Here is a 17,108-nt window from a genome sequence, read left to right as displayed (position 1 = left end):
AATTTATTGTTATTTATAATTTAATATATTAATAATTATTTTTTATTGATATAAATAAATTTATATTAGAAAATTTTGTTTGTTATAAAAAATTAAATATTATTAATTAAAATCTAAATTATTTTTCTAAAAAGCAATTACATATTAAAATTTAATTAAATTTATTTTAATAATTATTTATAAAAAATATAAAAGTATTAACTATAATAAAGTGTTATTATTTTTTTTATCAGTAATAAAATGTTATTATTAATTTTATAATATTTATTTAATAGTGTATGGCTCATTTAACTTCGATCAAATCTCAAAACTATTTGACTCTATACTCTCAGCCACGGGACCGGTTTCAAAACCTTCGTCAGCAGTCTCCACAAAAACCTTCTTCTCTGCTAAGAAACCGAAGTTCCTTATATAAGCGCAAACCCGCCAAACTCAAGTAGGAGAGAGAAAAAGAGATCCAATCACGAGACAAGACCCAGAAAAAGATGAGAATCACTGTAATGACAGCTGATGAGCACATCATATCTCTAGATGTCGATTCCCATGAATCTGTAATCCCTCTTAAACCCTAATTTCAATGCATTACATGCGTCTTTATATGGGTAATTGTAGACTGACTTTTTTTTTTTTTTTAAATTGAAGGTTGAAAACGTGAAAGCTCTTCTTGAAGTGGAGGTGATCCCTGTGTGTGTGTGTGTGTGTGTGTGTGTGTGTGTGTCTGTCTCGTTTTCTAGCTGTTTCAAATATGGCTTTTTGCTTGGTTGCTGAGAAAGTAGAATGAAAATTGAAAGGAAAAGAAACGATACTTAGAATTCCAGCTCAGTAAATTGAATTGAAATTTAAGAACTGAGATTGTTATTTTATGAATAAAGTTTGCTGCTTTTTTGTTCTTATTGTCATTTATACGTGGGTGAGCAGACACAGGTGCCCCTGCAGCAGCAGCAGCTGCTTTATAATGGGAGGGAAATAAGGAATAATGAGAAATTGAGTGCACTGGGCGTTAAGGATGACGATTTATTGATGATGGTCTCCAGTGCCACACATAGGTGTATACTCTATTTATGATTTACCTATCCAGTTTACTAAAATAGATTTCTTTGCTAAAATTTGGAGTGTCAATTACGTTTTCCAATTTGGTGGCTTCAGTCTTCATTCATTTGTTTACTGTTGGTATTAATAGTCATGACTTAAGTATAAAATTGCTTATAGACTTCAAAATTAGTATTTTATTATGTACACTTGTGTACAATTTATTTTTGTAGCTTTATTGGATTGCCTTATACAAGAAGTCTGAAACTCTTAATTACATTCAGGATTTATTGTATTTGTGATGATGGTAAAAGTGCCGGATTTGCTTTAGATGATAATTTGGGGGGTCAAAGGATGTAAACTAGATCGATTTGCTCATATATTTGGTAAATGGAATTGATTTTGGTAAGAAAGCTGCATTGTTGGATTAAGATTTTTTTTAGTTGCCAAAGAATAGTAGAAACTTAGGTATTCAAATGCATGTCTATTTTTTGAATTGGGTTATTGTAAGAAAATAAGCCTTAAGGCCACATTGTAAGGTTATTGGAAATTGAGTGGTTGCATTTGTTGCAATATGCAAGTCATTGGAAGATGTTAAGGGAAAGGGATTAAGGTATCCTATGTTATCCAATTAATCCATTGTGTAGTGATTTCATGTATTGAGTCCTAAGTAGCTCAATTTTTTTTTATGAACCCAATTAAGTCTCTTTGCTTTTATTATTTGTGTCTAGTTTCTGGCCATTGCCTTTCTCTGTTAGTGATTCTATTATTTACTTTTGTGTCTTTATTTGTGGCCTTTTTTTGGGGTTTACTTAGCTTTACAGTGCTCTTGTTTTAGCTAAATGCACACTTGAACACACACGTGATTTTTAGCAAAATGAAATCAATACCTTGTTGTGTTATGCTAATGAGACTTTGAAAATTATTTCAGTGCAACTGCAAATGATTTGAGCTTCAATCCTGATGGGTCTGCTGTGAATCCTGAGGCTTTCCAACAACATATTCGGAGTGACTCTAATTTGATGTCTCAACTTTTTCAGGTCTAATGGATGGTCATTTTTGTTATATTTTCCTTTTTTTCTTCAGAGTTGAGAATATTGGTTAATTTCATAGTAGTTAAGATCTTCCCAATTCAGATGAGAAAAATCTTGATGCAAAACAACCTAGTTCTTTATGCATTAATATTCACTCATTTCTTCTCCTTATGATTTTTTTCTTTGAAGATAAATGCATTGCCTGTCAAATTTCTTATTTCTGCCATTCATTTACAAAGTATTGTAAGTTTATTGTGATTATACTCATGGTTATTTTCTGTATATTTTGTGGTTGTTGAATCAGCTGTCTCATTACTTGGTGCAAAAGATTTAAACTCTCAGTGGATAGTTGCTTGTTTTGGTTCCAAATTTTTTTCCTAGTTTCTATGATTTGATTGCCTTTCTTAGATTTTTGATACTATAAATTTATATTGGATTCACAGACTGATCCAGAACTTGCACAAGTTCTTCTTGGAAATGATCTCAACAAACTGCAGGACCTCTTCCGGCAACGTCATCGCCAAAGATCTGAATTACGGCGTCAACAAGAAGAGGAACTAGTGATTGGCTAGCTTTTCCTGATTCATTGCCATATTTGTCTTAAAGGACTTCTCTACTTAGAATTTTAAGTTTATAGATGATTTTTTTTAATTAATTTTTTTATTTAATAATCTCTAACAAGTACCTTCACACAAAAGCATGTAAAGCTTGAATGGATTAACAAGTAAGGCCTGTGATGGCCTTGTGGTCAAAATGTTATTGTAATAATGGGGGCACCTAGAATTTGAATTCAAGACCTCTTGGTTGAGGGGGCGCATATTTGATATATCATAACAATATCAAAGAAGCATCTACTTGCAAGTTCAAGCCATAGACGAGGGGCCAAAATAAGTATTATATTTCTAATGATTTATTGTGTCACAATGAGGGTGGTTGAAAACATATAGCATCTAGTGTTATTTTACGCCTTAGTCTTTCTAGATTGCTTTTTTGACAAACTGTTTAAGTTTAATTACTTAATAATTCAATAAATCTTATTGAGAAGCGTCATTTGCAATGAAATGGTTTCTTGTCATTTGTTGTTTTGATTTGTACCTGTTTGTTTAAAAGAAGAATTTAGCATATAATTTCCCTGCATCTTTACAAATTGATTATAATTTTGTGGAGAAGCTGATTTGCCTCTTACTCTTTTTGGATTTCATTTTAGATATGATTACTTGGTAAAATTAATGAATTTTATTGAGGATCATCATTGTTTGACAAATTAAGAAGTTTCTTATTGTCTACTGCTGTGATTTATATTTTATACCCATTTGTTAAATAAAAGGATATAATTTCAGTGTATTAAATATAGATGCTGTTTAAATTTACCTATGTTCTTCTGTTTTGCATTATAGGCCCTTCTTGATGCAGATCCTTTTGATGTTGAGGCGCAGAAGAAAATTGAAGCTGCCATTCGCCAGGTCAGTTCAATTTGCATTTTCAAGGGTGACAGTTAACAGGCAATGACTCATGAAAAGTATGCTTTTTGTTAATTTATGATAATGTATAAACAAGTACCAAGTTGAGCATTTGTGGTCATCTTGGGAATAATGTCGACTGGGTGCAATAGGAAAATGGGTACTGGTCGACATATGACTGAGGCGCTCTGATTGGACAATTGGGGACAAGTTGTTATTTCAAAGTGTTTTAGAAAATAATGTATTTGCTCATAAAGTGGTGGGTTGGGGTGGTTTCGTCCACCTGGACATGCTTCTGTCATTGACAGGGTTCCTTCATTTGCTTGGTTGAGAGTATTTTGGTGTTAAAATTGATGTGATTCTTCATGGGACAGAATGTTCAAAGGCAAGAGGAGTGTTGATGTTATCTTAAATTTTCTTGAAAATTGTATTTTTAAACAAAGTATATAAGAGATGAAATATGAACCTAATTATATATTTTATTTACATTTTTATTCTTTTAAAAAAAAAACTTTTGCTTTTTATTTTCTTGCTGATGAGTCAGTCATGCTATTGGAACTTCTTTGCTGTTAGGTGTTAGCTGATAAGATGCTAATAGCCAAGCTTCTGTTGTATATTGTTTTTTATTTTTTGAATGACATTTTGCCAGTGGTTATGCTCCATGAGATATATTGACTTGATGCGTTTTGGCTTTCAATTTTTTCTCAAACCCTCATCCACTTCTGAAAAAAAAAAAAAAAAGACTCTTAATAAATTTCTTAGCGCCTTTATTACATCTTTTCTGATTAAAGGCCCTCATTACTAATACTCTCACGTCATGATTTTTTTAAAACATTTTTTTAATGCTTTCAGATGTTATTTTGTCCCTTGTGTTTTGATGTTTGCAAATTTGCTAAATTCAAATGCAGAAAGGAATTGATGAGAACTGGGCAGCTGCAGTGGAATACAACCCTGAAGCTTTTGCTAGGGTGGTATGTATTTTCTTGGACCTTGTGTACCACAGAAGTTAGTTGATTATGTTTAAAATTGAAGTTTCCTGTTTAAATCTTCAGGTTATGTTGTACGTTGACATGGAAGTTAATGGCGTGCCTTTAAAGGTAGAGACTAGAAAAATTAGCCAAGGCTTCAACCAAGATGCAATTATGTTATTCTTTCAATTTTCAATATAACTTTATTTTAGTATTCTTTCATCTTCAGTACCTTGTTATTTATACAAATATGAAACTATTACTGAATTTCTTTCAGATAATATGTTGTAACATTGGTTCTATTGATTATGATGGAAGTGATAACCTAATAAAATTTCTCTTATTTCAGGCCTTTGTTGATAGTGGTGCTCAGTCCACAATAATATCAAAAAGTTGTGCTGAGCGATGTGGGTATGTGCTGTTATATGTGTTTATTTATTATTTAGCTAAATAGTAGCTGAGTTCTGCAAATTGGGTGAATAGTTAATCATTTGGTGCTAATAGCGTTACATATCATAATCCCTTTGTTATCCTTCATTTCAATGATATAACAGATGTATGCCTGGCTAAACTTATATGCATCTATATATGTGTATATTGAGAGTCAGTTTGGTTGCTTTGGAATCGTAAACAAATAGAGCAGACTAAAAAACGGGATGATCTTTTTTCTCAATTTTTGGGTTGATTCCTTTGGAGGCTTTTTGGTTTTTATGTGCACAGAAATTGGAATAAATCCAAAATTTTCATAATAATCCTAAATAGAAAACATATTCACATGTTATGGTTGAGAAAAAGAATGCTATATCATTTCAAATTTTATTTCTAGTATTAAATTTTTGTATAGAATTATAATGCTCTTGTTAAAAATTTATTAAATAAGGTGACACATGTCATTAACATTTATTTTTCATAAATAATTCTGTATTTTTTCAAAATTTCTGTAATTTAATTATTTTTAACATCATCTCTTTCTATAAATTGATATTTATTTTAAAATTATAATGTTAATTCATTTTTTTTGTTAGAATTTTTCGACATGGCATGCTCTTGTCAAATTATTTTTATTTTCTAAATTATTTTACTTCTTTAGTAATTTTAATAATTAATTAAATTTTTTATTTTACATTTTCTTAAATTCTATAATACATGGTGAGCTCTTGTTCAAATAATACTTTTATTTTATTAACTAAAATTTAATTTTATCATTTTTATTCATTTTTTTTATTAACATGTAATTTTTAAATTGTAATTGCCAGCCATTGGCATGCTATCAATATTCACAATTATTTTTTTAAAAAAATTTTAAGTTGATATTTATCAATTTTATTTTATATATCTTAAGTACCATGTGGCAGATAGTCACAACTTACTGGTTTGACCTGTTAGTCACTAGTTTGACTTGATTTCCATAGGAATGGGATGTTTGCTTCCCTTATTTTGGAAATTACATTCTAATTCCTTTTTTTGTGAAATAAATACTGGGAGGTGGAATTAATGATTCAGATTTTGGCTTTATTTTTCCACGACTCAGATGGCCCCTAAGCATATTACTAATTATTTGATAAGTCTATACAAGTTGGTATATCGCTTTTCAACTCTTTAAGTTGGTAGTTGCAATTTGCTAATTGTCTATTATGTAGCATAGTGGATTACTACTCACTGTTTGTTTTATCTAATAAACTAAAGTGGACAATGTGAAAGTTCTGTGCTTTATTTGCTTTATTTCTTTTCTTTTTGTCAGTGATGTGGATGATTTGTTTGACATCTTCTAAATAAATTAAAATGGGAGGCCACCATAACTGTTGTGTTGTTGTTGGCTTGTCTGTTTCAGATTGCTGAGGCTTTTGGATCAGCGTTATAAAGGCATTGCTCGTGGAGTGGGTCAGTCTGAGATATTGGGTCGGATACATGTAGCTCCAATAAAGGTAGAAAACCTGATGGGATTCTTCTAAGATTTAGCTGTTTGTTGCGCAAAGCTAGTTCATCATTGGGCCATTTTGTTTGTGTTCGTGTTTGTAAATGCAATTTATCATTATTGCCCTTTGATCTTTCTTGTGTGTGTGTGTGTGTGTGTGTGTGTGTATGTGGTGTATAAGCATGTTTTTACGAGGGTAACCGTCTATATAGAAGGTTATTTTAACATATTCCTCTTGTACAAGCTAAAAAAAATGTCATATTCGAAGTACTTGTGGGCATGATTAATCACCTTTTACATAAATATTTGTCATCTATATTGTTTACAGGCTGGAAAATATATGGATATATTTGACCTATTTATATTCCATAAATTGTCTGGTAGGCATGCATATTTTGACTTTTTTCTCGCATTTCATTTATAACATGTTGTACAAGTATTCAACCGAGGGATATTTCTTTGGCTATCATTTGGTTGTTATTTGATACTAAAATATATGCTTAAATCTGACGCTACATTCTTTAATGCTTTTTATTCTCCTTAGATTGGGAATATATTTTACCCTTGCTCCTTCTTGGTGCTGGATTCTCCCAACATGGAATTTCTTTTCGGGCTTGATATGCTTCGAAAGCACCAGGTAGCATCTGGAGTTGGGTTTGTTTTCTGATGATTTTTTAGAAGTATTGATTGTTGTATTTTACCCGTATCTGTAAATTTATTCAAATTTTATTGTCTGGCTGCAGTGCATTATTGATTTGAAGGAGAATGTTTTGAGAGTTGGAGGTGGGGAAGTTTCTGTACCATTTTTGCAAGGTTAATCATCTGGCTTCAGCATTTGCTGCATACTCTGCAATAATGATCATGTTTCCTTTGCTTGAACTGCTTTCTGATCTAGAAGTTTTGTTTCTTTTCCAGTCTTCCCTTCCTTTATTCCTTCACTTTAATTCATAAATTAAATTCATTGCTGTTTCAGAAAAAGACATTCCATCTCATATTCTGGATGAAGAGAGCCTAGCCAAAGAAGCATCCAGCTCAGGAAACCCAGTAAGTGTGCTCCTTTTAATGAAAGTACAAAGCTTGTCCTTGTGATATGTTAGGCTTCTAACTGAACTCCTGTGAATGTTTTTAAAATGTTGATGGAATACTCTATTCATTTAGTGCGATTTAGTCCTAAATTTAAGCATCATATAATGTTTGAGTTATGTCAAAATTCAATTGTACTTGAAGTTGGAAAAACATTAATTTCCTTGCAACAGCACATGTACATCCCCAGCTAGAAGAGAGAGGTAAAATTGGCTTGGGATAGTGATGTGGAATGTATTAGTGATAATTTTATTGGAAAATGGGGGAAGGTTCAAAGGGGAAAAACAAAGGAAGTATTCTGGAGTGAAAACGAAAGAAAAACAAGTTTGAGGCAAGTTTCGGTGGGCAGTAAGAGGAGCTACGTTTTTTAATTATTATTATTATTTTTTCTAATCTTCAGCAGTCCTAGATCAACTTGGACTCCCTGTTTAGCGAGAGTAATTGTTTCAGAATTAATTTTGAGGGTTTTTTCTATTCTATTTAGGACTCAATTATGTCTCCTACTTAGTGTAGGACTAGTTAATTTTTTACTTTATCTTTATTTTCCTAATGTGTTTGGATTTAGTTTAAATTCTTATTTAATAGAGCTATTTTCCTATTAGGATTGGGAGTCTAAAACTCTATAAATACTCCCAAAACTATGTATTTCAGATTCAAATTTTAATTAAAAAATTTCCAGCAGATATTTTCCTCTCAAATTCTCTCTCACGTGTTTGTGTGAGCGATTTATCTAGCTTCGTTGCGTAAGGTGGTATCGGAGTGGGGAAATTGCCCCAATCGAGATGGCTTATCTTGATAGAGGTAGTGATGACAGTGGTTATTGCGATGGTGATTGAGGAATCAGAGCCTTTTACCATATTGTCAAAAGCAACGATGGAAGCGAGAATGGAAACGTGCCAACAAGGTAGCCAAACAGTTCATGAATATACAGCTGAATTCTTGAGGTTGGCTGAAAGAAACAACGTTCATGAAGCTGAAGGGGAAGAAGATGAATATGAAGAGGAGCTTGATGAGAAGCAAAACTATGTGGTTAGAAGGATGATGCTAGCTCCAAAGTAAAAGGATCAAACACAATGCTACCAACTATTTCGAACCAGGTGCGCTATTAATAATAGAATATTTGGTGTTATTATTGGTAGTGGTAATTGTGAAAGCATTGTAGGGAAAGAGCTTGTGAAGAGTTTGGGTTTACCAACCAAAAGCATCCTAATCCATACACTTTGGGATGGATCAAGATAGCAACAGGTACTATTGAGGTGAATGAAAGGTGCAAGGTTCCCTTCTCTATTGGCTAATACAAAGATGAGGTGTATTGTGATGTTGTAGACATGGATGTGTGCCATTTGTTGTTTGGGAGGCCATGGCAATATGAGGTCAATGCACAACACTTCGAAAGAACCAACACCTATAGCATCGAGAAGGAAGGGGTGAAGTATTCTCTTTTGCCATTAAAAAACAAATCAACAAAGAAGGAGGTGCGTACCTTCTTAGCAGTCACTAAAGAGTTTGAGGTGGAGGCCGAGGAAACAAAGCAAGTCCATGCTTTGGTTGTGAAGCAAATCCTTATGGGGAAGTCAAAATCCCAAGTGGAGGAGCCTCCCAAGCTAGTAAGAGCATCATTGAAGGAGTTTAAGGAGTTGATGTCGAATGACATATCGGATGGATTGCCTCCCATGCGTGATATCCAATATCACATTGATCTTATTCCGGGTGCTAGCTTTGCCAAATTTGCCTCACTATCGCATGAGTTCTAAGGAGAGAGAGATACTCAAGGAGAAAGTGGAGCAGCTCTTGTGAAAAGGGGCTTATCGAGGAAAACATGAGTTCATGTGTTGTTCCCGCATTGTTAACACCTAAGAAGGATGTGAGTAGGAGTATGTGTGTAGATAGCCGTGCCATCAACAACATTACGGTGGGCTATAAATTCCCAATTCCTAGATTGGATGATATGTTGGATCAATTGCATAGTGCTAGATGGTTCACCAAGCTAGATTTGAAGAATGGGTACCATCAAATACACGTAGCCTAGTGATGAATGGAAAATAGCATTCAAGACAAAGGAGAGGCTGTATGAGTGGCTTGTCATGCCATTCAGGTTTTCAAATGCACCTAGTACCTCCATGAGATTGATGAACCTTTTATTGGGCACTTTGTGATTTTTTATGTTGATGACATTTAATATAGCAAGTCAGAAGAGAACCACTTAATGCATTTGAGGAAGGTGTTATTAGCCTTGTAGGAGAAAAAACTATACATCAACCTTAATAAGTGTAGTTTTTTTACCAACAAACTACTATTCTTGGGGTATGTTATAAGAGTAGAAGGCATACAAGTAGATGAGGCAAAGGTCAAAGCAATCAAAGAGTGGTCAACCCTTACTATTGTTTCAAAGGTTTGTCCATGGGTTAGCCACATTCTATCGGTGGTTTATCAAAGATTTCAGCACCATAGTGGTGCCAATGACCGAGTGCCTAAAGGAGGAAAAGTTCAAATGGGGCAAGGAGGCTGCAAATAGCTTTGCAATTCTCAAGGAAAAGCTATGCACTGCACTGGTCCTAGCTTTACCAAACTTTGATAAGCTATTTGAAGTGGATTGTGATACAAGTAGAATCAGGATTGGAGCGGTTTTATCCCAAGAGAAAAGGCCTGTGGCATATTTCAGTGAAAAGCTAAGTGATGCTAGGAGGAATTAGAGCACCTATGGCAAAGAGTTCTATTCGGTGGTGTGTGCTTTTTAAAATTGGGAGCATTATTTGATAGGTAAAGAGTTCATCTTGTATTCAGACCGCGAGGCCTTAAAGTATCTAAATAGCCAAAAGAGGATTAGTAGGGATATGCATACAGGGTGGTGTCAATTCTTGCAACGATTTCCTTTTAAGCTCAAGCACAAATCTGGAGTTCAAAATCGGGTAGCGGATGCTTTGAGTAGGACTAGCTGAGTAGTTCAAAATTGGTGACTTTGAGCCATGAGATTGTGGGGTTTGAGCAACTAAAGGAACTCTATGCCAATGATGAGGACTTTGGAAAAATATGGGGTAAGTGTTCTCAAGGCTATCCTTGTGAAAATTTTTATGTGCTTGATGAGTATTTGATGCATGAGAACCAGCTTTGCCTTCCTCGAACCTCGTTATGAGAGAAGGTAATCCGAGATTTGCATGGAGGGGGACTAACTGGCCATTTGGGAAGAGATAAGACCATTGCAGCAGTGGAAAAAAGATATTTTTGGCCTAGATTGAGCAAGGATGTAATCAGGTTTGTCATGAAGTGTTTTACTTATTAAACTTTTAAGGGACAATCTCAAAATAACGGTTTATACATGCCTTCGCCTACACCTGAAAATATTTGGGAAATTTTGTGTTGGGATTGCCAATAACACAAAGGGGAGTGGATTCGGTGTTTGAGGTTGTTGATAGATTTTTCAAGATGACACATTTTATTCCTGGTAGAAAGACTTTCGATGCAATTCATGTTGCTAAATTGTTCTTCAAGGAAGTGGTTCGGTTGCATGGGGTGCCTAAGTTAATCACTTTAGATCGAGATAGTAAGTTCTTGGGACACTTTTGGAGGACCTTGTGGAAACTTTGTGATTCATCTTTGAATTTCAGTAGTATAGCACATCCTCAAAGTGATGGCCAAACCAAAGTAGTCAATCACACATTGGGAAATCTAATTTGAAGCATTTGTGGAGATAAACCCAAGCAATGGGATGTGGCTTTGCCCCAAGTTGAATTTGCCTACAATAGTGCCATTCATAGCGCTATTGGAAGGTCTCCATTTTCAATGGTATACACAAAAGTGTCTCAACATACTCTTGACTTGGTCAAATTGCCTAAAGAAGATGGAAAGAGTGTAGCAGCCAAGCACATGGTGGAACAAGTTGTTGAGGTACACAGAGGTAAAGTTGAAGTTGGAAGAGGCTAACAAGAAGTACAAAGAAGCTGTTGATAAACACAAGCGAAAGCAAGTGTTTGAGGTGGGTGACAAGGTGATGGTGTTCCTAAGGCGTGAAAGGTTTCCTGTGGGTTTTTATAGCAAGTTGTAACCGAAGAAATATGGACCTTATAAAATTGTCAAACAAATCAATGACAACGTGTAAGTTGTTGATTTGCCGGATGGCATGAGAATTTCGTGTATTTTCAATATAGTTGATTTGTTTCCATACTACTTCATGGATGAGCCTTTGTCTCCATGGATGAGCCTTTGTATCCGCCTAATGACTTGAACTCAAGGTTGAGTCTTTCCCAAGTGAAGGAGACTGATGTGGAATGTATTAGTGATAATTTTATTGAAAAATTGGAGAAGGTTCAAAGGAAAAAACAAAGGAAGCATTCTGGAATGAAAATTGGAGAAAAACAATAAGTTTGAGGCGAGTTTTGGTGGGCAGTAAGAGGAGCTACGTTTTTTAATTAATTTTTTTTTTTATCTCCAGCAGTCCTAGATCAACTTGGACTCCCTGTTTAGCAAGAGTAATTATTTCAGAATTAATTTTGAGGTTTTTCCTATCTATTTAGGATTTAATCATGTCTTCTACTTAGAGTTGGACTAGTTAATTTTCTACTTTATCTTTATTTTCTTAATGCATTTGGATTTAGTTTAAATTCCTATTTAGTAGAGCTATTTTCTTATTAGGATTGAGAGTCTAAAACTCTATAAATACTCCAAAAACTACGTATTACAGATTCAGATTTCAATTTATAAATTTTCAGCAGATATTTTACTCTCAAATTCTCTCTCACGTGTGTGTGTGTGAGTGATTTCTTTAGCTTCTCTGCATCAGATATGCTTGTAAATCCTTGGCTGTGCTTACCACCAGAGTTACAGTAGTGAAAAACTTTATGATCACAAGTCATGTTTGTGGAGCAAATAACTCTACATTTGTGCTGGGATATTCTTGGTTTTATGGTTAACCGAGGTTATACTAGAGGGGCTGTAATTTTCTTGCATGTGAAATCCAAGTGTTAGTATTGGAAAGGTTACATGCTTATCTTTCTAGCCATATCAGATAAGCAGCGAACTGTATGTCTGCATTCAGTTTCTTGCACATAATAAAGGCAAGCATTTTCAAATTGGTTTTGACATCTGCTGATAAGCAAAGGCTTTTTTTAGTTATGGAATTAACCCTCCTTGATTCGTCAGTTGGCCTCAGGAGCAATGGAGAAGAAGAATAATGTACCTGCAGGTCAATCTTCTGGTTAGTTTTTTAAAAAAGTTTTTTATGGGGTATTTAACTCTGCAGTTATTTTAACTAATATAAGTTAACTAATTTAATTTATTATGGTGACATTTGTATGAATTTTTAGATTCTGGTGATGCCCCTGTTATTTGAGGTTTCTTTGTGGCATGGAAATGCATAATCAAATTATTTGCTAGGCTTATTAATTTATAGTTGTGCTTGATAGATTGGGGCGTCTTTTTGTGCTGTGTTGAATTTTATGTAATTTAGTAATTAATCGTTCATTTTGCCTCTGGTTTGCAGGAGTTGCACGAGGCAATATTACACAGGTAAGACATGCCATTATATAGCATTGCATCCTTCTGCAGTTCTGTTTGCTTTCTACTGGAAATTTACATTTAGCCGTGTTAGCAATTTGCTTTCGGTTATTCTCAAATTCATCAAAGCTTTGTTCATATGTTTAGGCTTTGTTTGGTAAACTAAAATTTCCACCCTCTCCAGGATAGTAGCCAAAAAAAAAAAAAAAAAAAAGTTTTCCAAGTGCAGAACTTCAAAAGTTGACCTGATCTTCTAAAGCTATTTGATTATATTTTTTACAATCAAGTCCTATTATTTTTAAATTCATATTTAAAAAAAAAAAGATTAATGGATAAAACTAATAGTAAGCAATTCAAAGTATTAGGGGACCTTGCAATCCTGAATTTTGCTATGGCATACGACCTAATACTAGAAAATACCTACTTTATAAAAAGAGTCACATTTAGTGACTTTCAAAAGTGGGCAACATAGAAGCCAAATCGACTTCCTCTTAACCAGGAAGACAAATAGAGCTCTATGCAAGGATTGCAAGGTCATTCCAGGAGAGGCTTTAACAAGTCAACATAGGTTGGTGGTCTTGGATGTCAAGTTTAGGAACAATTCAAGTAAGGTCAGAAGAAATAGTGTAGCTCGAACAAAGTGGTGGGAGTTCAAAGGAGTAAAGCAAGTGAAGTTCAAAAATGAGCTTCTCGAGTCCGAAGTATGGAAGCTAGATATGGAGGCCAATGATATGTGGATACAAATGGCATCAAAGATTAGAGAAGTAGCTAGAAAAGTACTTGGAGAGTCTAAAGGACATGGACCACCCTCAAAAGAGATGGTGGTGGAATGAGGAAGTACAAAAGGCAGTGAAGAGAAAAAGGGAATGGTATAAGAAATTACCTAAATGTGATAATAATGAGGCATATGAACAGTACAAGATAGCAAAGAAAGAGGCAAAAAAGGCAGTTAGTCAAGCAAGAGCACAGGCCTCTGAAAAGTTATATGAGAAACTTGGAACTAAAGAAGGGGAGAAAGATATTTATAGATTAGCAAGGAGTAGAGAAAGGAAATGTCAAGATCTCAATCAAGTTAGGTGCATTAAGGATAAAGAAGGAAAAGTGTTGGTGAAAGATGAGGACATTAAAGAAAGATGGAGAAATTATTTTAATGATCTCTTTAATAATAGTCAAAATGGAAATAGCGTGAATATAGATTATAGAATAATAGAAAAGAATATAAATTATACTAGAAGGATTAGATCTTTAGAAGTAAAGGAAGCACTTAAGAGAATGAAAGTGGGTAAAGCCTGTGGACCCGATGAAATACCCATTGAAGTGTGGAAGTATTTGGGAGATATGGAAGTGGCATGGTTAACTAAATTATTTAATAAGATTCTAAATTCAAAGAAAATGCCTGATGAATGGAGGAAGAGTATTTTAGTACTTATTTTTAAAAATAAGGGAGACATACAGAGCTGCTCAAACTATAGGGTAATTAAACTCATGAGCCATACTATGAAGTTGTGGAGCATCGACTACGTCATGATACTTCTATCTCTCTCAATCAATTTGGTTTCATGCCCGGTCGTTCAACTATGGAAGCGATCTTTCTCATTAGAAGCTTGATGGAGAAATATAGAGATGGGAAGAAAGATCTACACATGGTTTTTATTGATTTGGAGAAGGCTTATGATAGTGTTCCAAGAGAGGTCTTATGGAATGTGTTAGAACAAAAGAGGGTATCTATTAGGTACATACAAGTATTGAAAGATATATATGAAGGAGCAACTACTATTGTGCGCACAGTGGGAGGGGACACGAGATTTTTTGATCTCAATTGAATTACACCAAGGATCAGTCATAAGCCCTTACCTTTTCACATTAGTTTTAGATGAACTGACGAAACATATACAAGAGAGTATTCCTTGGTGCATGATGTTTGCAGATGATAGTGTTCTGATAGATGGAGTTAGTTTGAATGGAGTGGTACTGTCTCAAAGTAATCACTTTAAATATCTAGGCTCAGTCCTTCAAGTAGATGGGGGATGTGAGGAGGATGTTAGTCATAGGATTAAAGCCGGATGGTTGAAGTGGAGACGTGCCACGGGAGTTTTATGTGATCGTAAGATTCCCAATAAATTAAAAGGAAAATTTTACCGTACAGCCATACGACCGGCTATGTTATATGGTTGTGAGTGTTGGGCACTGAAATAGTCGTATGCATCTAAGATAAAAGTTGCAAAGATGAGAATATTAAGGTGGATGAGTGGCTATACTAGACTAGATAAAGTTCGTAATGAAAGTATTAGAGAAAAGGTAGGAGTGATGCCAATTGAAGATAAGTTGAGAGAAAGGAGATTGAGGTGGTTTGGTCATGTGAAACGTAGACATACGGAGGCTCCAGTTAGACAAGTAGAGCACATTAGGTTAGAGGATAGAAAGAAAAAAAGGGGTAGACTTAAATTGACTTGGAGGAGAGTAGTACAACATGACTTAGAAGCATTACACATTTCTGAGGATTTAACCCAAAATCGTTCAGAGTGGAAAAAGCGAATCTATATAGCCGACCCCAAATTTTTGGGATAAAGGCTTAGTTGAGTTGAGTTGAGTTGTATACTTACTGAAAGTGGTGTTGTTCCTTATTATTATTATTATTATTATTAGTATGCCTTTCCGAACCTTTAAGTTTGGACAACTGTAACGGGTGAATTTGAATTTGAATTTTTGTTTATTGCTCCTGCAGAGACCTGAATTTGAAGCCAAGGTTGCAAAGCTTGTTGAGCTAGGCTTTGGAAGGGATGCCGTAATGCAAGCGCTTAAATTATTTGATGGGAATGAAGAGCAAGCTGCTGGATTCCTTTTTGGTAGCTGAAGAAGACTCATTTATTATTATTATTATTATTATTATTATTATTATTATTTTAAATTTCTCATTCATTGTGGGAATAATATTTTGATTTAATTTCAGTAATTCAATGACAGCTTCACAAATTCAAGAAAATTAGTTCAAAAAGAAAAGAAAGTGTGTACCCAACTGCAGTTGATTACAATATTTTTTTTTTTCACAAACTAGTTTTATAATTCAATGGGAAGTAAATTTAACAGTTGCTGCTTTTTTTCCCGTCTAGTTCAACTTAACCATGGAAGAGTCGTCTGACTGTTTAATATAATACTACATTATTAGGTTTCAGACCTTTCTTCGTTCTTATTTGCAGGAAGGCTAGTTTTCTTTTGCAAGAAAATCAGTACTAACACTTAGGACGCATGTCCAATATAGCTCACATATTTCTTTGACATTTAATTTCTCGTGATGACAATTTTTTCCCATCAATGATATTTTTGATTTGGCAGATTTTTATTATTCTTGTGGTCCCATCATCCGATTTTGGATTATTTTGTATATCTACCGATGAACTCTGCAATAGGTACGGTAGCCCTTGTAATCTGTGTTCGGAAAATTGAGTGTCAACACACCTTGCCTCGGTGCGTGGTAGGCTGGGAACAAGAATAGCAAAAACTCAACCTTAGACTTCTACCTCGCCATTCCTAAATGCTAGTTGGAATCTAATCAACTAAAAAGACCCAAAAAAAAAAAAGTAACATTTAATTGCACGTAATGTGAAACGAGGTAGGGGTGTACCTGTTCCAAGTTTAAGTGGGGGTGTAACCCATTTAAGCTTGGATGTCAATATTTTTGAGTTTAAACTTGGCTTTTTTAGAAAATAAGTTGAATATCAATAAATTTAAACTTGATTTTTTTTTTAAATAAAGTCATTGAACTTTTATTGAAATGAGTTTCAAGCAGTTCGATCCATTTATAGTACTAATAAATTTTAGGTTTAATGTTATAATGTTTAAAACTACATAATTTTGATTATGTTTAATATAATAAGTTAAAAATTAAATAATTTTAGTTAATCAAGCCAATTCATAAGCTTGTTCACTAATCGACTCAAGAACCTATTAAAAAGTCAACTTATGAATTTTAACAAGATGAATATCAATAAATTCAAAATTGACTTGTTTAATAAACGAGTCTAAAAACTAGATTCAAGTTTGGCTCTCTTACAAGTTAAGTTTTTTTTGAGTTGAGTTTTGAATAATTCTCAAGCAGTTCGATTCATTTATAGCCTCAAGTGTAAGGAAA

General features: G+C 34.1%; 1 protein-coding gene across 3 annotated transcripts; it reads left to right on the top strand.

The window, feature by feature from the left end:
• Window positions 1–305: 305 nt before the first annotated feature.
• On the top strand, window positions 306–15,962 carry LOC110656636 (protein DNA-DAMAGE INDUCIBLE 1). Of its 3 annotated transcripts, none has more exons than XM_058135855.1 (16): window positions 307–551; window positions 643–675; window positions 919–1,046; window positions 1,961–2,069; window positions 2,507–2,618; window positions 3,462–3,526; window positions 4,432–4,494; window positions 4,576–4,620; window positions 4,841–4,902; window positions 6,323–6,416; window positions 6,951–7,043; window positions 7,150–7,219; window positions 7,380–7,450; window positions 12,626–12,680; window positions 12,966–12,991; window positions 15,705–15,962. In XM_058135855.1, the coding sequence occupies exons 1-16, from the start codon at window positions 486–488 to the stop codon at window positions 15,831–15,833; spliced, it is 1,221 nt and encodes a 406-aa protein (XP_057991838.1). In that variant the 5' UTR covers window positions 307–485; the 3' UTR covers window positions 15,834–15,962. The 3 variants fall into 3 exon arrangements, with proteins under 3 accessions (XP_057991843.1, XP_057991838.1, XP_057991834.1); XM_058135851.1 differs by having other exon boundaries at window positions 2,507–2,623; window positions 3,461–3,526; XM_058135860.1 differs by lacking the exon at window positions 12,626–12,680 and having other exon boundaries at window positions 306–551; window positions 2,507–2,623; window positions 3,461–3,526.
• Window positions 15,963–17,108: the final 1,146 nt, after the last annotated feature.

Source organism: Hevea brasiliensis, chromosome 2 (assembly GCF_030052815.1).
Source record: "Hevea brasiliensis isolate MT/VB/25A 57/8 chromosome 2, ASM3005281v1, whole genome shotgun sequence".
In the NCBI taxonomy this organism is placed as follows: Eukaryota; Viridiplantae; Streptophyta; class Magnoliopsida; order Malpighiales; family Euphorbiaceae; genus Hevea; species Hevea brasiliensis.
This window is presented reverse-complemented; position numbering and strand designations above follow the sequence as displayed.

Coding starts and splice junctions, on each gene's coding strand:
- LOC110656636 (XM_058135851.1), top strand. CDS start 486: ATGAGAATCACTGTAATGACAGCTGATGAGCACATCATATCTCTAGAT. Junction 4,621..4,840: donor TTAATGGCGTGCCTTTAAAG/GTAGAGACTAGA, acceptor CTCTTATTTCAG/GCCTTTGTTGATAGTGGTGC. Junction 7,044..7,149: donor ATATGCTTCGAAAGCACCAG/GTAGCATCTGGA, acceptor GTCTGGCTGCAG/TGCATTATTGATTTGAAGGA.